Source organism: Cryptomeria japonica, chromosome 7 (assembly GCF_030272615.1).
Source record: "Cryptomeria japonica chromosome 7, Sugi_1.0, whole genome shotgun sequence".
Taxonomy (NCBI): domain Eukaryota; kingdom Viridiplantae; phylum Streptophyta; class Pinopsida; order Cupressales; family Cupressaceae; genus Cryptomeria; species Cryptomeria japonica.
In genome coordinates, this window is record NC_081411.1 from 711429228 (window position 1) to 711451378 (window position 22151).

Consider the following 22151-nt stretch of genomic DNA (forward strand, 5'->3'; position numbering starts at 1 on the left):
CCATTACTTTGCGACGCTTGTCAGCTGCAGCTTGCCGTTTATGCTTCCTCCATCGTCGGTTGCGCTTAATCTTTAGCTTTTTGTCTGCTAAGCGTACTGCTGCTGCTCTCTCTTCCCATTGACTTGTTTGGTTAATGACTGCATCCAATGGAACCAATTCGTGCCGTAAAGTTGACTCCACAAACTTTCCAGCCTGGAAGGCCATACATTGTTGAGTACTTAAATCAATATGCTTTTTTTTAATCACTTCAACAAGGCTCTTAAACAATGATGTTTGATCCTTTCCCACATTCTCTGAAATCCCTCTGCACTCAGCAAAGTTTCCCTTGAGAACTGATATCGATCCCGACTCGTATTCTGCATTATCCACATTACATGTTTGTTTAACAACCTCTCCCGATTCTTTCATCAGAGTCATCACATCTAACTCTTTTGTTCTGTAATAAGAAAAATTAAGACAATCATATAACCTTATAAACAAATGGTAATGTAAAAACAGACCATATCTCCAAGCCAAATAATTGCAAACACACTAAGCTATCAAATAAAACATGACAAATCCATGAATAAACAAACACATATGACTTTTAATGATGAGATGCACAAAAGAAAATGAAAGCTTTTTGGCCCAAGATTTGATAACTGAACTCCCATTAGTGAAGCTGACCAAATGAAGAAGAGAAGAGAATAAAAGAGAAAGAGAAAGAAGATGAAGCACTTAAACATACAAAGCCTTCAAAAGATAAATATTTTCTAGAAGGCCCTTAAGTTTCTGTTGCAGCTGTGAGCCTTGCCAAAGAGGACTGCTTGGGGGCATATTTGGAGGGAACATCTGTGTTGTAACAGGATGTGTTCCAGTAGGTAATGATATCGATATTCTTCCTGGTTCCATTGCCAATATTCCTGTAGAAAGAATGAGAAGAAAAATGAGCCATATACCCATTAATATTATCAGTTACTTTTAAGTCTCAATCAGTTAGTTGCCTTTTCATAAATAATACCTCTAATTTGATTGTGATAATAATCATTCACATATATCACACTTTTGATCACATGTGCCATTGTCAGATAAAAGTGCTACAAATCTATCATAAAAACCCAAGATTCTAATATGAGTGACAACTCAGGAATTTCTGATAAATATTTTACATCAAAACCAAATCATTACTGTTTTGGCTGAGGACAGATAAGAAGCAATTCTCCATTTTTCTATTTACCATTTTACTCTCAATAATAATAGTTTAAGCGTATGCATCATTTACTTATATCCATTTTTGGATTTGAAATAATTTTGACTTTCAAGTCTTGACTAAATAAACATGAGCCAAGAATCAAAAGTCTGTTCATTTCTGTCTCTTGTCCATAAAGATCAGTCTCTTGTCCATAAAGAGGAATCCCAAAAAGTATACAGCTATAGATATAAGACAGATAAATGTTACTGGTCACATTATTTTTCCAGCCCTATGTTCTACAAAAATTACCATTTTGAACATAGCCACTGCTGCTTGCAGAACTAAAAGCAACAGTAATGCAAGATATATTTCTTGTTCACAAGTACAATGGTAGTCATCTTTCACAATGTTCTCAAGCTTTTGCAAAATCAAACTTCTAGAGGTGCTCTCAAGGTAAGGCATCTCAATCATAGAGCACGTTCATATTTGATCCCTACACTGAATATCTGATCGAAGACCTAAGAATTATAATGAAAAAGTATCCATAGCAGGACAACTTAATCCTGCATATTTGATCATGTGATCCCACAGATGCAACACAATGTTGAATACCAATTTGTTGAATTTAATAATATAGATATATTGCAGATTATCTTACAGTGACTATCTTGGAGATCATTTACTGTACTCATCTTGTGGCCACAAACAAATTGTCAAGGACCCACAACTTGCAGGGATCATAACTTTCAATACAAACTCAAAATTTCATGCTGTTTTTTTATTGCATAATTTTTTAAGAGTGCAATGATGTCATGAATTTCCCCATACTACATACAATCTTGCCCCTACACCACCATTTAGAAGGTGGTTTTATGGCCTCTTGTCTACTCAAGTTGCACAGATCATAACTTTCCTATACTAAACTCAGAATTGAGTACCATTATTTTCAATCGGCACAATTTTTTTTTATGAATACAGTGGTTCCATCAAGATATCCAAGGCTTTTGAACCCTCATCCATGCCACCATGGTAAATCTGATGTCCTGGTCTTGCAGTATCTTGCCCACAACACCATGCTGAATCTGATTTGTGGTCTCTTGCCAGAGATACCATGCTAAAGTTGATTTGCAGTCATTTGCCCAAGATACCATGCTAAAGTTGATTTGTGGTCATTCATCCAAGATACAATGTTGAGTGTCTATATGAAAGATGATTGATACATGACATTTTGATCCTTGGCCACATTTTAGGACATAAAACTAGACATGTTATTTTGTCCATCTTCTGTTGTATAGCTTGAGTTTTGGCACAATGCCCAAGATCTTATAACTGCTGTGAGGTGAATCCCTTCATAGCAAACAAGAAACATGACAACAAATATTCAGTGCAAAATAGCGACAAATATTGCTGGAATTTGATGAGTAAAGCTTGCAACTTGAAGTAATCTTGCAAGGAACTCAGTAAACGTAGCATAATAGATTGACAGGAAGTCTGGAAGCCACAATTAGGTTTAGATTATGTGTTTGCAATTTCAGTTTGAGATTATGGTGTAGACAAGTGGTAGGGTTATGCATTTTTGACAAATAATGATGTATTGATTTTTTTTTAAATTACTGAAGAATATCATATTTTTCATTTTGAGTGTGCCTCTTTTATATTTATGTTTTGTGTCTGTCCACTCTGATCAAATTAGTGGTTGATGGTAGTTCATTTGAACTTAAACCCATCATTCACTTTGGTCATTACATTTATACATCCCCGATATGCCTTTATGTTGACTTGGTCTCAATAATTGTATTAAGCTTACATTAAGTGAATGATATTGCATAGAGAACATAATAGTGGTTCAGAATTTTAAGTAGGCAGCAAATCTACATAAATTTTCTATCAAAGGGCTCCACATTACCTCCAAACAAATGAATATGTGAATCACAAACTATGTAACTCAGTAAACGAGGCTTTGATTAATTCACTAAGAGATAATAAATAATCCATGCATAACATTTTTCATATAACCACACTAAAAGTCTTCATCTTCTAGGGATAAATGTAATGTCCCCTTTCTAGGCGATAGGAGATGAGCGGGGTTGACCTATCATTCGAGTAATGAGTTCCCGCAGGTCAACGGTATGGTTAGGGGACTCATTATGAGGATCATGGAGCTTTGTAGGGGCTCTGTGAGCCATTTTGGGCCTTCAGACGTCTTGATGTGTTTTTTATGCACATGCGAACACAGAATAAAATACCAAGGTATTTTATCCTCTCTTGAACAAAGTTATTCGAATGCTGAAGATTTGCCTAAGGATCACTCGAAATAACTCCAAAGTTCTGGTATGTAGGGTCTCTACGTGTGGATAAGCTCTTGTGGTATGATGTGATTATGCTGGAATCACAAGGGGACTTACATTCGAATGCCTGAGCGTCTGATTTGCTGGAACTTGAATCCTATCTACAGGCTGGAAGATAAAGAAACATCAAAAGATATAGGGTTTGAAGAATCTAATCTAAGACCTAGAAGGCAAGAAGATGGATGAACGACTAGGTGGAGTCCTACTGGGCTGGGTCTCACCATCAGGTTGAACAATCCCACACCAACTCAGTGCGATCTTCTAAGGGAATTTTGAAGATGTTCAAATCGTTACACCATCAAACACTGATCACCATTCAAGTTAATGCATGAACAATAGACGCGTAATGACTTGAGATTAAGCTTATTTTATGCCAGTTGACCACGCAGGGCACACTTACAATCAGCAAGAGGCTAGTGGTTTGGACTAGGCAGATTCCACGTGAATGCATTCAATAACTTCCTTCATTCAATCTAATTAACCACCATCTAAAATGAAGATACAACAAGAGACCATGCATATTGCAAAGTAACAACGCATTTCACCATAACTTCAATGAAAATGGAGTTCATTTACAATCAAAGCAACAATTTCTTGCTTTCTCTTCCTAATCTAGTCTAATTGATATTCTATTCACTATTCTAGCTACTAACTCTTAGCTATTCTAACCTCTATTAACCAACTATTAACCTTTACAAATGAAGAGCCAGAGCTTTATATAGGGAGCTCTTTACAATTTGATGGCTCTGATTGATTTACGATCAATGGCTAGGATTACAAGATGAAAACCCTAATTAGGGTTTGTTATAACAAACTCCGTTAGCCAATGAGAAAATTACATTCAATATTTGAGAACCAATAGGAAACAGGGGTAGGTACACCGAAGTTTGTACCGTCACCGATGAATCGGGTACGTTGAATCTGGACATGCTGAGGTGGAGCTATCCGACTAGAGGAACGGTGACTGCGATGCCACCTTGTCTTATACTTGCTCTGTGATGACCTTTGGTTGATCTTCCTCTGTCCTTGATGCACTCGATGAATGATGTACCCCCTTAACTCCCATGTGTTTGATGAGGCCTCCTCACGGTCAAGTCATTTCTCTTCCAGTAGCATACTTTGCCTTGAAGTACCTGTAAGATCCTTCTTCTCTATCATCATGTGGTTCCTTTGTGTGGCGGAATGAAGGTTTTGGAGACAGCTTGCAACTCCTCGAACACTTGTAGTCTTCCAACGCTTCAAAACAACTTGAGTCCTCTTTTATGCATTTGGAATGTCCTTGGTGATGATGGGACTGGAATAGGTCGTCCTTGTCTTGGCCTGATCTTCTTCCATCTGCAAAACAAACCAAAAGATGATTAAGTACACATGATATATTTATCCCCATCATAGCATTTTTTACCTTAAATCATTAACAATAAGGCATCAAAATGGAATTCGCTTAGGATACTTCCCAGGGACAGGCCCTATAAGAATTTTGCTTTGGACCCTTTGGAAGGGTCAGGAGCGATCGTTTTATTTTTAGCTTAATTAGACCTCACTTTCAACATTTCACAATCTTGGACTTAACTTCTCAATCCTCTTGCCATCATGACCTTGCAACTTGCCTTCCTAGCTCACACAAGGTGAAAAATATGGATTTCAAAGGATTTCGCTTTGGACCCTTTGGAAGGGTCAGGAGCGATTTTCATGATTAAGACATCAATCCACCACTTTCTTATTCCAAATTGCATCTCAAGGCAAAAATATATTAGTCTTCTCTCCACCAAGGCCTAGGAATCCATATCTTGATTTCCATCTTGATTTCATACTTTAAGACAAAATCCTTCACTCCTTCACATCCCATCACTTCAAAAGGCAAAGACATGTTAATCCACTTCCAAATATGTCCATTTACCCCCACTATGTCCAAGGAACAAGGATTTTAGTCTGAACAAGAAAGAAAATAGTGTTTATGGGGAATTTCGCTTTGGACCCTTTAAAAGGGTCAGGAGCGAAATTTCCATCCTAGGTTGATTTCTCACTTCTTCCATTCAATTTACCTTCAAATTTGATCAAACTCACCTCTCCTCACCACAATCAAGTCTATTTGCCATCTACATAGCTCAAAATCCTCACTTTTCAATACCTTAGGCCAAATAGGGGGTCAAATTGAGGATTTCGCTCTGGACCCTTTGGAAGGGTCAAGAGCGAAATTCATATTTTGAACTAATTTCTCACTTCCTTTCTCCTTCCCATGCCTTGGACATAACTTCTCAAGCCTCCTTCCATCATGATTAAGTGAATTTGCTCCTCAAGTTGGCATTTAGTTCAAGGTTTTGTGAAGAAATAGGGTCATACAAGAATTTCGCTCTAGACCCTTTGGAAGGGTCAGGAGCGAAATTCACTCTTTGGCTCAAATCCTGACTTCATTTTCACATTTCTTCATCCAAACAAGTGAATTGCCTTCAAAAAATACCTGGGACATAGATTAGTTCATAGTTTTGATCAATGTAGAGTGTCATGTAGAGGAATTCGCTCTAGATCCTTTGGAAGGGTCGGGAGCGAAATTCCTATTCTAGACTCAATTCACCTTGGATTCGACTTGACTTTGCCTTAGACTCAACCCTTTGATGCATTTCCTTTCATAACTTTGCAAATTCGCTCAACCACTCACTGACTTAGGTGAAATATTAGGTCCTTTGTGAAATTTTGCTCTGGACCCTTTGGAAGGGTCAGGAGCGAAATTTGACATTTTAGCCTCTCCGCCAGGATTCATATAAGGAATATAACATTTAAGTATAAGAAAGATTCTTATACTTTAAGGTATATTCCATATATATTGTCAGGATGTTTGAGAGTGGTTTCGGACCTCCAGGAATTATAATGCAAAATCTAGTTTTTGGAGGATTCTTCAATTTTCCAGACAGTCAAATTTCAGGATCAGGATGACATTCCAAACTTCTCAAGGCAAATTCGTTCTACCCTTGATGTAAGGGATGGGACCTAGAAGGACATTGTGCATTCAACCAAGGTTTGATTTAGCAACTTGAAGTGAGACCAGATAGTACACAAAAAACACCCTAGGAATGATCTAAATAGCCCCTAATCACTCAATTGACCTGATCTCTTGAGTAGATCCACTTGACTCAAGCATAGCCTGCTATCCTAATGAGCCCCCTGGCAACCCTTCAATGCAAAGACTAATAGCCAAGACCAGGCAACCAAGCAAACTAAACTAACCCTAGAAAGCAAAAAGGTAGGGGTCCCCATTTGCAATGGGGCGATGTGTGAATACGTCACAACAAGACAGCAGTTCTGTTGTGACCATTTCACACATCGCCCCATCAAAATGGGGACCCCCTCTTTTTCTTGAGTTTTTGCTTTCCCTTAGTTAGGTTTTCTCTCTACTTGCTAGGTTTGGAGTGAGTGAGTGGTCGCCTGGGCTGACTAGATTAGGGTTTATCTCTGAAAGCTCGTATTAGGGTTTCTTTCAAGCTGAGTCTAGCCTAGTTTTGGGAGGTCGTTAGTTGTGAATCGAGATGGTTAGATCGAGAAAGAGGGTGAATAGGTCTCAGGTCAGGGTAGGTTTGGATTGATGGTTTTCTTGTCAGAGTCCAGTTTTCCTCCAGGTCTGAGTCGATTGAGCAGAGTCAGTGGTCAGAGAGAGATGGAAGTGATGATTTTAGAAACTGATGAACAAATGCACTTGATGATGATTGAAGGAGTTTTGAAAGATATGACCAAGGTTGTTGACTTTTAAGGCGTAATTGAGAAAGTTGATACATTTGTTGCCTTGAAGAAGAGTTTTTAGACCTTGGGAAAATGAAGATTTTAGCCCAAATGGAGATTTTCGCTCCTAACCCTTCCAAAGGGTCCAGAATGAAATCTTCCTTTTTGCCTTCCTTTGACCTTGAAACCTAGTTTGACCTCACCTAGACCCACTATAATGGAGATTTGTCTTGATTGCGATAAGAGGAAGTTGATTTGGCCAAGTTTATGTGAGAGTGAGTTGAAAGGAAGATGAAAATCAACCTAAGAAGTGATTTTTGCTCCTGACCCTTCCAAAGGGTCCAGAGCGAAAATCCTTAAAGACCTCAATTTCTTCATTATTCAGGACAAGCTTTTGGTTTCTAAGGCATGCTTGGTGATGTTTTTGAATGTTCTAGCCTTGTAAAGATTGAAAGATGAAGGATTCTAGTCAAGAAGATGAATTTCGCTCCTGACCCTTCTAGAGGGTCCAGAGCGAAATTCTTGAAAACTCTCATTTTTCCCTTGGCTAAAGTCAGGATCTTGAGGGAGATGCGTGAAGAAGGATCTATGCTTGCCTCTCAAAGAGAATTGGAGTTGAAAAGGTCAAGAGTCAAGCCCAAATCATGATTTTCGCTCCTAACCCTTCCAAAGGGTCCAGAGCGAAAATCTTTGTAGTCCACATTTCCTTCCCAATTTTGGCTAGGTGTTGGTTTCTAGGGCGTGTTTGAAGATGAATTGGTTTGATCTTGCCTTGAGATGGAGTTGGTGGATTTTTGAAGAGCAAGATTTTGGCCTAAAGGAGAATTTCGCTCCTGACCCTTCCGAAGGGTCCAGAGCGGAATTCATCATAAACCTTATTTGTTGCCTTGAATGGACTTGAAACCTTGTTCCTAAGGTGGAAAATGATCCAATTTTGCCTCTTGAGGTGGTTTGAAGTTTGAAAAGTGAGCAATATAGCCTAGAATGAGATTTTCGCTCCTGACCCTTCCAAAGGGTCCAAAGCAAAAATCTTCTTAAAGCTCATTTCCTCCTAAGTTTGACTAAATTTTGATTTGCAGAGTATCTTGAAAGGAAAGATGGACATCTTGTAGCCTTTGGAATGTTTGAAAGCATTAAAAAATGAAGGATTTTGGACCAAAAAGGAAATTTCGCTCCTGACCCTTCCAAAGGGTCCAGAGCGAAATTCCTAAAAACTCTTATTTTTGCATTAAAGAAGGTCAAGTTCTTGGTCTTTTATGAATTGAATGGAAGGGAGATAGCTTGTCTTTGCCTCTTGAAGATGTTTTGAATTGAAAAAATGAAGAATCTAGCCCAAGTCAAGATTTTCGCTCCTAACCCTTCCAAAGGGTCCAGAGCGAAAATCTCTCTAAGAGGCATTTCTTTCCTTGTTTGGCCAAATCTTGATGACCAAGGCATGTTGAAGGAGAGAATTGACATGTTGGAATCCTTGGGGATGTTTGGAAGTTATGAAAATGAAGGATTTTAGCCAGGAAAGGAAATTTCGCTCCTGACCCTCCCAAAGGGTCCAGAGCGAAATTCCTTATAAGCCTACTTTTTGACCTTTCTTGGACATGAAACCTTGTTCCTAGGGCAATGAAAGATGAAATTCTACCTTGCAAAGAAGTTTCAAGTTGAAAAAATGATGATTTTTGGTCAAGAATGAGATTTTCGCTCCTGACCCTTCCAAAGGGTCCAGAGCGAATTCTCTCAAAACTTCTCTTTGCTATCAATTTTTTGCTAAGATCAAGTGTGGGATAAGGTAAAATCAAGGAGAAGTTGACCCTAAGAGTGACTTTAAGTTGCTAGAAACCATGAAAGATGAAGGAATTGAGCCTAAAAGTGATTTTCGCTCCTGACCCTTCCAAAGGGTCCAGAGCGAAAATCCTAAAAACCATCTTTTCTTCCAAAATTTGAGCAAAGCCAAGCTTGGACAAGGGTGCGAGAAGTCATTTGGATTGCCTTAGAGTGGATTTTGGTCGCCAAGAATGCAAATTTTGAAGCCAAATGAGAAATTCACTCCTGACCCTTCCAAAGGGTCCAGAGCGAAAAACTTAAGAGCACCTACTTTCTTTGCAAATCAAGTCAAGATTTTGGTTTTTATACCATGGAGAGGAGTGAGGCAAGGTGTTCTAAGTCTTGGAGGTGATTTGAGTTGAAAGGATGGTGAAATAGCCCTAAAACAAGATTTTCGCTCCTCACCCTTCCAAAGGGTCCAGAGCGAAAATCCTAAAATCACCTATTTTGCCTTGCAGAATCAAATAAAACTTGGATTGGATGAAAGAAGAGAACTATTTACAAGCAAAGAAATTCGCTCCTGACCCTTCCAAAGGGTCCAGAGCGAAAAACCCTATAAACACTTTTTCCTTCAAGACTTGAGTGAAACCAGGCCTGGACTACAGTGAAAGAAGCTATTTAGAGTGCCTTGGAAAGATGTTTGACTTTCAAAGTGTGAGTTTTGAGCTCAAATGAGAAATTCGCTCCTAACCCTTCCAAAGGGTCCAGAGCGAAATTCTGGATAGGTCCTATCCCTGGCTAGGTTGTTGAGCAAAATTGACCTTTTTCGCCTTGTAAGGATCAAACCAATACTGGCAAGTTAAGAAGTGGATTTAAACTGAAGGAGTTTAGATGAATTGAAGTGAAGGAGATTGGAAATTTGGCCTGAAGGGTGAATTTCGCTCTTGACCCTTCCAAAGGGTCCAGAGTGAAATTCCTAAAATGCAGTGTTTCCTTCAAAATATTGTTAAGACAAGTCAGTGGTCAAGGAGAATGGACCCTGGAGATTGCTTTGGAGGTGGTCAATGATCAAGCAAAGGTGAATTTTGACCTAAAAAGTGAATTTCGCTCCTGACCCTTCCAAAGGGTCCAGAGCGAAATTCCCATTTGCACCTAATGTACCCATGTGAAAGGCTAAAATTTGAAATCCTAGGCTTTGTTAGACCAAAACATGCGTAAGCTCGCCTTCCGGAGGATTTTGGAGTGAAGAAAAGGAGGTATTCAAGGCCTAATCAAGAAAATCGCTCCTGACCCTTCCAAAGGATCCAAGGCGAAATTCTTGAAAACACCTATTATTCACCTTGTTTAGGCTAAGTTGAAGGCAAGTTGCAAAATTATGATGGCAAGAACATGAAAGATGGCAAATATAGGTTGTAAGGATGTTGATTAATGAAGCAAACAAGCCTAGATAAAAGTTCAAGCAAGCCTCCTTGGAGAGACCTCAACTTTGAACATTTTAATGCCTAAGGAGAATGAAAATTCCTCAAGCCTTGATCAAGCTTTAGCATTTGCTAAGCTATCTTATAGTTTTTCATTAAATTTGCCAATAAAAACTCATTTGGGAGACTAAGGCAAATTCGCATAAATTAAGGCACTTATAATTTAATAAATTAATTTCCTAAGCCTTAAAATAAATAAAAATCCACCTTTAGCTTTGAAATTTATTTAAAAAATTAAAAAATCATGCTTGAGCGCTCAAAATCATTATTGTGCCTTTGCAAAAAAGTCGGCCATGCTTATGGAGGAGTTTTATTTTATTTTATTAAAGCCTTTACCAAGTCGACCTTGAGGCAAAGCAAGGTGAGCGCCCAATATAAGGGAGGTGTGTTTTGACAATTTTAAATCATTCATTCATTTTCCCTTGTGCGAACTTGATGAGCAGATTTGGAGGTGCGAAATTGAGCAGATTGGAGGATAATTTCCAGATTCTGGAAGATATTTGAAGACTAGTTGAAGGCAAATTTCTGATTGAGAAGCTGATTGGAGGATAATTTCCAGATTGAAGGCTGATTGAAGGTTAATTCATTCAAAGAGAGGACCAGAAATTCAGATCAAACATCTTTGTCCAGCAAATTCTCATTCTTCCTTCATTCATTTTTCAAAGGTTGATAGTTAAAAATCAAGGGAGAGGTATGAATAATCAGATTTTTGAAAGTTTGTTCAAGATTTTAGTTTGATTTCCATAGCAATCCTTTGAAAATCTAAGTCTTGTGCAATCTGATTTCCATTCATAATTAATATTAATTTGAAAATTCATAATTCTTGGATTTATCATATCATTTTCAAATTAATATTTAGTTATTTCCTTGAAAGGTCTTAAATCCTATACCTTAAGATATTATGCTCAAACCCTAACTTTAAGTTTTTGTGTAGGTATCAAATGACAACCCCCAAGGGCGAAGGATCCACTACTCGACAGGCTCTCATCAAGGAGGATCAGAGGAATGACGAATTGGAGACCAGGATCGTGTCCAAGTGGAGCAATATCGGAGACACCAATCTAGGAAACTTCAATGTGAAAAAGTTTCGAGAAGCGCCCTACATCGGCAAGCCATCACCTGTTGCAAAGAAGATAATTGAGAGTGGCATCATCAAGGCTGCAGGTTTCCCTCCCGTAGTCAAGTGTCATGAGTTGATGATCGAGTGTGCCCGGCACTATGATTCACACTCAAGGACGATCGTAGCCGAGGATGGAACTATCTTAGCCTCTCTTTCGGAGGAAGCTATAAGTGAAGCCTTTCATCTCCCGGAACATAGAGACATGATCTACAAAAGTCTAGAAGGAGCTAGGTCTATCTATGAGGATGATCCTGATTCCTGCTTGAACTTCATTAACAAGAATTGGCTACTCAAGAGCAGACCTCGCCTAAACAAGATTCCCAATACACCGCACAGAATCGACTTCCAAGAAGAATTCAAGGATTTGATAACCTTGCTCAATCGGGTCACGGGTGCCTCTCAAGCTTTCTTCTTCAACAAGTGGATGTTCTTCTTCATACAACTGATCGTCCAAGGAAAGGGAATGCTCAATTGGGCTAGAATCATTAGCAACAGCCTGGACGTGCAATTGAGAAGACTAAAGCCTACCAAGTCATTTCACATGAGTTCATATGTTATATATGCCTTGATCAGAGGTTTTGAGTATGCAGGACTACCTCACAGAGGAGTTGTTGGAAGAGGACACGGAGAAAGAAGAGTCTGTGATTCTTATGTTCAACTGCATCATCCGCCAGGAAGTGACTACAAGCTAGTCAATGACACCTTCACGATGTATATCACCAAGACATTGCAAGGAGGGATTCACAATCGACTGTCTCTGGATGCACAGGAGCTCATGAAGAAGCATGGTGCATGGTTCATTCAGTTTCCAAAATTCACATACATCAGAGTTCATGGATGTCCTTCACCTCCCTACATGTTGCCGAGATATCCTAAAGACAGGATAATACTACTTGAGGTGACTAGGTAGTTGGCAGCTTGTGCAAAGGCATCAAGACACAGGCATGAAAATGAAATTCCTGTACCCATCCTACTAGGGAACTTAGTTGAAGTGTGTCCTAACACTCAGGCCGCGGAAGATGCAGAGAAGGAACTATCTCTATATTCATTCACATCCTTTGCCTTAAGGGAGAATTTCGATCCTCATGGTCATATAGAAGAGACAGTCGGGAAGAAGTACAAACATGAGTTTCAAGTGGAAGACTTTTGGATGAACGTCCAGGATGATGTAGAGGTCAAAAGAAAGATGCATTCCAAGTTACCCTTGGATCTCATCAAAAAATGCAAAATTTATAGAGTAGCCGATCAAGCCCAGGACAGTGGTAGATACCTCCAATCATCCTATGAGAAGGAAGATAAAGAAGTGAAGGTAGATTGGAATGAGCCCGAGGTTTTAGACTTAAGAGCTTTGATGGCTCCCGTTTTATCTTGCACTCGCAGATGGGTGGACGTACAGCATCAAAAGTTGAAGGAGCAGAATGTATCTATGACATTCACCTCGGAAACAAGACCAGAAGAAGGAGAGGCAAGTGTGAGTGAGAATACTTCTCATTCCAAAGGTTCAAAGAGGAAAGAAGGACCTAAGAAGAGAGAGCCTTCCAAGAAGCAGAAAATGAATCCTGACCGCCCACCAAGCACATCTTCTAGGCATGAAAAGGAAGCAAGTCAAGGAGAAGATCAGAGGTAGATAGTGTATGAAATTTATGAGTCTATGGAATCCATGGTACAGAATGATAAACAAGGAAAAGGACAGACACCTCAACATTCATCGAGTCAATCTCCCCAAGTTGGTGCTAATGAGCAACAAGAAGAAAAGAATGATGATGAAGCAACATCTCCTTTCAGGGAAGATAGACCTCTGCCTAAAGAAATACAAGTGAGGGAAAGGAAATCTATCATTCCAGATTGGCTAAAAGAGAGGTTGACAAGGGTAGTTGTGGTCAAAGAGGAAGAACAAGTATTTGACTTGGAAAGCCTCATAGGAAATTCTCATGAAGAAATGGAAAAGAAGAAGGCCACAAAGATGTCAAAGGTAATTAGAAATGAGACAGGATCCAGAAAAGTGCAGATAGCTACACCAGTGGTGGACAAGTATGAGGATGAGATTCTAGTAGAAGAATACGATCTGGAAAAATTTGATCTTGGTCCACTTACCACTGTGCAAGCCATGGAAGAAGCAACTGATTCACTGAAAGCACTTAATGACAAACTCAAAGAAGAAATGGAAAAGAATAAGAAACTAGAAAAGGAGGTCAGTGCTTGGAGGAATTATTTTAGCCATCTTAATCAACCTTTGAGATGACAGGATCCAACAATATTTCCTCTGCATGCACTTCCTCTTGAATCAATAAATGAGGCGGAAAGGGTAAAGAGCTTGGTCCAACTCATGAGTTCTTGGATTGATGAATCTTACAAGGTGGCCATGGAATTTGCAACAAGGATGATGAAGACGGTCCACCGTGCTATCCAAGTTCTTGAGATCATCCATAATCTATTGGTAAATGTGGATGCATTTGCTCACACTAGAGATGTTGTCATCCCGGTCTTGCAAGTGATAAGAAGGACACCAAGACAAATTCTAGCACAAGAGAAGATAATGAGTGGAGAAGCCCATAGTCTTCTGTAGTGGTCAACTTTGCTCCAGATAAAGGAAGTTATTTTCGAAGATATCATTTCCAGGTGCAGCCAAGTTGAGGGAACTATCCACCCTATTCAAGACAAGGTATTTGAGGTATTGTGTACGATCCTTGGCAGAAGAATTGAGATCGAGACGGATGTGGACATCCAAGAATTGGAAGACAAGATCAAGATCATCTTTTGCAAAGAGGAGAACACAATCACCAAGAAGCAGCGAAATCAAATGCATGCTACTATGTTCCTGATCGAGAAAACAAAAGAGCTTGAGCATGGATGGGAGGCGACCCTTCTCGTAGCTTTTGATCAAGTCCTTCACTTGGAAGAACAAATGAAGAATCTTCCTGAGATTCCCATTGCTGAGATTGAGGCGGTCACGTCCAGATTCATTGAATATGCTAGAAAAGAGCATAGGAAGGGGAACAAAGTTCTAGATGAAAAGTTGTTATAAGATGATGTGGCAGCTTAATTCCTATTGGTCTATGTCTCCTCGTTATTTGTGCCAATTTTTATTGGCTATGGATTAATAATGTTTATCTAAATGGGGACTTTTTTGTAACAAACCCTAATTAGGGTTTAGGTGTCAAAATCTCAGCCATCGATCGTCTTTTGATCCAGGTCGTTCATTGTATTTGAGGATGCTATATAAGCCCTCACTCATTTCATTTTGAAGGATTAGAAGAGTTAAAAAAGTTACAAAGTTGGAGAGAAGCAAGTTTAATTTTGTTAGTAGCAAAGAATTGAGTAGTGAAGAGAGAAAGTTGAACAATTGTTGTTTATTTGGCTATGAGATCAATGAAATATTGAAGTTATGGTGTTTTGTTGCAATCCTTGTGGCTACTTTCGTGGTTGTTTATCTTCTTGAATCACTCTTAGTAGAGATAGCATTTAAATTTTAAGTTTGAAGGACAAATGTTGTGCCTGGTCTTCGATAAGACTCACATTCCAAACCACTAGCTTCTTACTGATTGTAAGAACGCCTTGTGTGGTCAACTGGAAACATTAAGATTGGTTAAGAGTTCAATCATCATTAGAAGTATTGATATGTATCTCCCTGATAGTATCTATCTCCTTGGTGATTTGAAAATCGTTGAATCCCCTTAGAAGATCGCACCAATTCCAGTGGAGTTGTAATCCTTTGGCGATACTGAAATTGGTAAAATCTTATCAAGACCAGTCCTCATTAAGTCACTCTTAGGATTAGTTTAAGTATCTCTTCCTCGAAACCTTTATCTTTTCATCTTTTTTGAAAATCTGTTAGTATTAGGAGAATCCTGTTTCCTCATTTGGAAGGTAGTTGCACGAACAAGCTTTCTTTGAAAGTACGTAAGGCCCCTTGAAAAAACAGTAAACACAACGACCACTAGTGCTTATCCGCGAGTAGAGATCCTACAAAGCAGAACCTTGAAGTCCTTCCGATTGATCCTTTTTGCAATATATTCAGCATTCGGAGACTTTAATCAAGAGAGGATAAGATACTTCTGGGTATTTTATTCTGTGTTTGGTCGTGTACAAAATACCCATCAACAAGTTCCTACTTTTTAGGGAGGTCTCCTATTTTTTAGGGAGAACTGGCAGTTGACTAGATGACCACTTGAGGGACCACGGAGTAGAGAAGGAGCCTTTGAGCAGTTTCTGAAATTTGGAGTGAGGTTCCTATTTTTTAGGGCAAGTTTGTATTTTTGGAGGAACTGCCAGTTAGCCTACAAGACTCAAGTGGCATCAGTGACCATAGTGCCTCAAAGGGAATTCAAATTTGAGTCACGAATTGCATTTTATGATATGAATAAATAAGGAAATATTTTAATATTTCCTAAGTTATGGATTTAAATAAATTATATTAAAGTGATATTATAATCACTTTATAATAATATAATTTATAATAAGTTGGCCCCCTTTTTCGTAGGTGTTTGAGGCATAAAATGTTGTAATAAAAAGGGAAAACATTATAATAATAAAGTATAATGCCTAAGGGGTCAATTTTTAAAGAAAGAAAGATTTTATTAAAAATAATATAATAAGTTGAAAATATGGAAACCCTAAAAGTGACGACCTAAGGTTTGAAGCCTTTTTCCTTGATTCATTTTTTTATACTTTCAGCATTGGAGAGGTCTGCAACAACGGGCCACCATTGGAATTCAGGTTGGGAACAAAATCTCTCAATCTTTTATAGTGTTTGGACGAAAACCCACACACTTGCAGCATTGAAGGATCCTCTTTCACGCCATTAGGGGCCAGAATACTGAGGAATATTGCACTTACAACAGGTCTGAGACAACATTAGCAGATCTGGGCAGAATATGATACATTTCCAACAAGTTGTGAGCTAATTAATGCAGGTCATACGATTCAAATCTTGCCTAGGAAATCAAAATAAATTAATAGAAGAGTTTTAGAATTGAAATTTGTTTCAGAATTTATTGTTGGCAATAATAATCAGCAAATCATAGGTTCAGTTAGGGTTTTAAGGATTATTTGATTGGAATCAGCAATTTATTGGGAAATTTAGTCAAATCCAAGGACCTTGCCAGGCAACTTTGAAGAACTTGCATCAGATCTGCCATTTATACATTAATTTGTTTTTGATAATTATTAGTGAAGCAAATAAATAAGTTTCAAACAATTGATAGCATTTGGAGGCTTCAGTATTGTTCAGTGCATCACTTCCAGCAATAAAATAAGCTCATCCAGGCTAGCATGGGACACCTGGTAGGCCAATTTTGGTTTTGGATGTTAGAAATAGCTAATTCTTTGAATTTGTTAATTGCTGGTAATAAAATCAGAATTCTGAATTTTTATTTCAGTCAAATATTCTTTTATGCATCCATCCTATTTTCATTCCTCATTGGCAAAAACTCAAAAAACATCAAAATTCACCAAAAACCAAAACTCTATTCTGCTGGTCAAAGATTGAAAATTGAAAACCAAAGCTTCAGATTGGGTCAAAATCCTAGTTGGCATCTTTCAATAAAGGTGAAACACCACTACCTCTGCTTAGTGTTTAATCAATCTGTTAAATTAAAAGTTACCAACCAACAAAAAAGGTATTTTGTAACTGTGAACTGTAGTTGCAGATGTATTTAAATAATTAAAATCAAATAGTGATCTGAGGCCCAGGTTGAATCCCAAAGGACAACACTCTAGGTGAGGATCTAGATGAATTTGTGTGGAGAAGCTTTGTGGGACAAAATGGTGCAAAGATTGAAAGAGATATAGAACTAAAACAGTAAATGCATATCGTATTTATCTATTCATCCCATACATGGCATACTCTTGAGAAAGATGTATGACTACTACTTTCTAATCTTCCTATCTATCTCCTATACTTATATGCTTTATATCTAATGTTACAGATATGTACATATATAGATTACTTGCCATTAAGGATGAGAGTTGCTAGAAAATGGAGTTGTTTTCCTATGGAAGGCGACAACCCACCAGCAGCTGAAAATCAACCAGCCGACAAGGTCTTCCTTGCCAAAGCAGCCCTATCAAATTGGTGTAGATTGCATAACACAAGCCAGCAGTCTGAACTACAATGTCCTGAATTCAAGATTGCATAACACAAGGCGCGCGACAATTAAACAATAGAGAACCCTCCAACAATGGGATATGAGATAGTCCCCACAGTAAGACATGATCAAGCTCTAATTATTGAGGATTTCCGCTTTCCTCCTATAATAGACGAAGAAATGCCAAATCAAAATGGTAGATTTCCACCCGCATCGGCAAACGCTCCTATGATACTGCCAAGTTCCTAGTTCCCGCCTTTGTCTGCCAATGGACCAATTGAAGAATCACATTATGTATTTCCCCCACTTGGCAACAGTGTTCTAGTGGAAGGAACGAGAGAAGCTCAAACTTATCAGTAGTCATCAGGTAACTATCAACCAAAGGTTTACCAGAGCAATAATAGAGCACAAGATCCGTTGACCATGTCAATTCCTCCCAACAAATTCTTGACGCCGCCGAACCCAAATGCGAATAATACTCCAGGTTATCCAAGAGATGCGCCTGAATATAGACAAAGCACCACTTCTCTGCAAGTTCAGACGAGAAACACTCAAGGACAAGCAAGCACCGCTATCGCTCAAGGTCAAAATAGAAATCAAGCTGCTACTCAAAGTGAAGTGAAAAGATTGAGCTCATGTGCTTGAATAGTTTAAGGTCGTCAAAGTAAGTCTCTCTCTAATGGAACTAATGAGAGTACCTGAAATTCAAGAGACATTAATATGAAGTCTAGACAGTGCTAATACAACAAAGACTACCATCCATAATGCTTCCACCTTTCTTGGAAATCGAATGAGTGCTCCCCAGTCTAACGCGACTCAGAACACTAATGTGGCCCAAGAAGTACCATTTGCTTCCCAAAATCAATCCAACGATGCTCGACAGCAACCAAACACAATATATGTGGTTCAGAATTCATCTGACTCACCAAAGGAAGACAATGAGTCTAAAGTACAAGTATACTCGAAAATGTCAACATAGCGGGAAGCAAAAAATCGGCTAAGAAAGAAAATGTCCTTGAAAGTCATAAACCACCTATCATAGATGCGAATGCTACAACTAAAGATGGTTGGGTGAAAGTTGAAAAGCCTATTATAAATGAAGAAGTTGTTGCAAATCAAAGTACTACAAGAAAAGAAAACTTAGAGGCTATTGCAAGTGGGTCGCCACTGCTGACAAATCCTAAAGAAAAGTGTTAATGTTTTTTTTATGCACATGCGAACACAAAATAAAATACCCAAAAGTATCTTATCCTCTCTAAAAGTATATGACCAATGGTTTCTAAAATCATGAGAGAAAATCATGGTCTAAAAGCAACACCAATATCTCCATGCAAATCCCAATTGGTTAAATTAAGAAGAGAAAAGTTTGAAACTTTCTCTTTCAATTAAAGCACTCTGCACGACCTCGGCTTCTACGGCCTCTGTGTGCCTGCGCCTATCTTGTCATGGAGTCGTCAGAAACCCCCCCCCCCTCTCGTGCATTACTCCCATGCAAACCTACCAGCAAAACCTTTCCTCCAACAATGTGGTCCAAGACTTGCTCGATCGGGTGGCCAAACTCGAGAATGAGAATCAAATTTTGAAGAAGTTTGTTCATGACTTTGAGACTTCGCTGCACGATATCTCCACCAAAGTTTGGCCACTAGCAACTGAGAATATTGAACTTTGTAGCCAGCTAAACACCAACATGGAATAGGTCACTATGAAAAATACAAACATTCTGGAAATAAAATCCAAACAGTCTGAACTCATCACTTTACAAGATTCTCTCAAAAGTAAAACAGAGAAACAGTTAAAATCCTAGGCCACAATTTGTAGCAATAATGGCCCTCCTTTGGCTGGAATTGAAGAAATCATCCAATCCAAGCTCGTCGAGGAACGCACAAGGCGAACCCGTGAGCTTAACCTCAGGGTGCGTGCTCTCCTTCGCTCTCCTTAGACCCTACGATTGTTGGCTCTTCTTTCCTTTGTGACTACCTTGGTATCAATGGTATCATTTAGGACAGGGCATGGATCGGTCATGCCTCCACCCTCTTTCTTTGCTTCCAGTCTGTTGCGGATCGTTTGTGTGCTCTCAGGGCCAAACGGAAGCTTTTCCCACTGTCTACAAAGGTTTACCTTGACAAGGATCTCACTAAGACCAAGTGGTTGAACTAAAACACTCTCAGGGGCTGGTTGTCAAGGCCAGATGCATTGGTAAGTGGGCAGTTATCCGGAACCTTTTTTATTATTGATTGTTGCCGTTAAATTTTTATTTTATTTCCAAAACTATGATTAATTTCACAATAGTGATAACTTTATTGTGTGCGGTCAAATCTCATTTAATTTTCAGCACATTTCATTTGGTTTCATGACAGGAGATTTAATTTAAACTAAATACTCGTTATGTATAGGAGTCTGCGCAATCTGAAGACCTTCTGGCGCACTCTCTTCCCCCGCCACTCCCCCCTCCCCCTCGAGTTGGATCATAACCTGTTGGTCTCCCATATTTCCACACTCTATGACATTCCCGGCCAGCTCCCCATCCATTCTGCCCCCCTTTCCACCTGCCATCTCTTCACTTGCACCATCATCAGGGAAGCGGTGAGAGTCATGAACACTAGTAGGGTTGGTGACGAGGAAGGCTTTCAGGCTGAGTTCTTCAAGCATGGCACTATCATTTTGGGTGCTTCCCTCTCTGACCTGTTTAATCAGGTGGTTTGCATGGGTTTCCCCCCTTCTTGGTCCCACCACATCATCCATCTGATCCATAAGGCAGGACCTCCATCTGACCCCAGCAATTACAGGACCATCATGGTCGACCACACCTTCTCCAAGCTTTATGCCACAGTCCTGAATATTCTCGTCTCTAGAGAGCTTGATCATCATCACAGTCGAGCTAAGGGGCAAGCAGGCTTCAAGCAAGACTACGAGACCGTGGACCACATCTTGACTCTTCGAGTCTCGTCATCAAGCCTCGAAGGTTTATTGCTGCTTTGTGGACTTCCGTAAAGCTTGACACTGTCCCGAGGTGGGCCCTTTTTTAGAGACTGAGTGACATTGGTATTTTTGAGACAATCCTGATTGCTATTATGAGACTTTATGAGAGGGTATTGGGCAAGCTCAAAACCCCTACTAGGATTTCCAGCTTCATCAACAACACCATCGGTGTTATACAAGGTTGCCCCTTGTCCCCTACCTTGTTTGGTATCTACATTGATGAGCTGGAGGATTTCCTTCACGAGCATTTGTTGGAGGGTGATGGGTGAAATCTTCATCAGGTTCTGATCTCTATCCTTCTTTTTGCTAATGACATTGTTCTCCTGGCCCCCTCTCCTAAGGGTCTGCAGAGGCAGTTAGATTGTTTGGCCTCTTTTTGTGACGTGAGACAGCTAACAGTTAATATGGGGAAAACTAAGGTGATGGTCTTTAATAGTCTCAAGACCTCTCATCTTCACTTCTCTTTTGGTGGTTCTAAGCTCGAGATGGGAGTTCCTAGACTCGCCGCGAGTTAGGCGAGTTGGCGAGTCGAGCCAAGCTCGGCGAGTTTTGCTGACTCGGGTCTCAGACTCGACGAGTTATGGCAAAACTCGTCGAGACCAAGCTCCAAGACTCGGCCACAACAGGTCAATGTTTTGACTTCCAAAAAACAAAAAAAGTTTTGTTGACTCGGGTCTCAGACTCGACGAGTTATAGCAAAACTCGTCGAGACCAAGCTCCAAGACTTGGCCACAACAGGTCAATGTTTTGACTTCCAAAAAACAAAAAAAGTTTTGTTGACTCAGGTCTCAGACTCGACGAGTTATGGCAAAACTCACCAAGACCGAGCTCCAAGACTCGGCCACAACAAGTCAATGTTTTGACTTCCAAAAAAAAAAAAAAAACATGAAGTTGTTTGTCAAGTTAGTCTCTCCGTTAGGATTCATATATGGAATATAACATTTAAGTATTCTTATACTTTAAGTTATATTCCATAAATATTGTCAGGATGTTTGAGAGTGGTTTCGAACCTCCATGAGTTATAATGCAAAATCTAGTTTTTGGAGGATCCTTCAAATTTCCAGACTTAGTCAAATTTCAGGCCATTTCAGGATCAGGATGACATTCCAGACTAATTTTAGGCCATTTCAGGATCAGGATGACATTCCAGACTTTTAAGGTGAGTTCACTCTGACCTTGATGTAAGGGACGGGACCTAGGACACTATGCATTCAACCAAGGTTTGATCTAGCAACTTGAAGCGTGACTATATAGTACACAAAAAACCCTACGAATGATCTAAATAACACCTAATCACTCAACTGATCTAACCTCCTTCACTCCACCTTCAGGAGATCCACCTGACTTGATGACCTTTGAGAAACTCAATCCCTTCAATGCAAAGGCTGAGACACTAAAACGAGCAACAACAAAACTAAAAGAGCTAACCCTAGAAAGCAAAAAGTGGGGGTCTTCATTTGCAATGGGGCGATGTGTGATTACCTCACAACAAGGATGTTTCT

The 22151-nt window shown here is 39.4% G+C and overlaps 1 protein-coding gene across 7 annotated transcripts in view; it reads right to left on the reverse strand.

Annotated features, from left to right (window-relative positions):
• Window positions 1-22151, reverse strand: part of LOC131040226 (U11/U12 small nuclear ribonucleoprotein 59 kDa protein) — a 147544-nt gene that overhangs the window by 108047 nt on the left and 17346 nt on the right. For all 7 annotated transcript variants that reach the window (XM_059207737.1, XM_059207736.1, XM_059207733.1 and 4 more), the window contains 2 exons: window positions 729-903; window positions 8-437 (listed from right to left, as the gene is read on the reverse strand). In XM_059207737.1, coding sequence (XP_059063720.1) covers window positions 8-437; window positions 729-892 — 594 coding nt within the window. In that variant the 5' untranslated portion in view covers window positions 893-903. The remainder of the gene's footprint in view (window positions 1-7; window positions 438-728; window positions 904-22151) is intronic.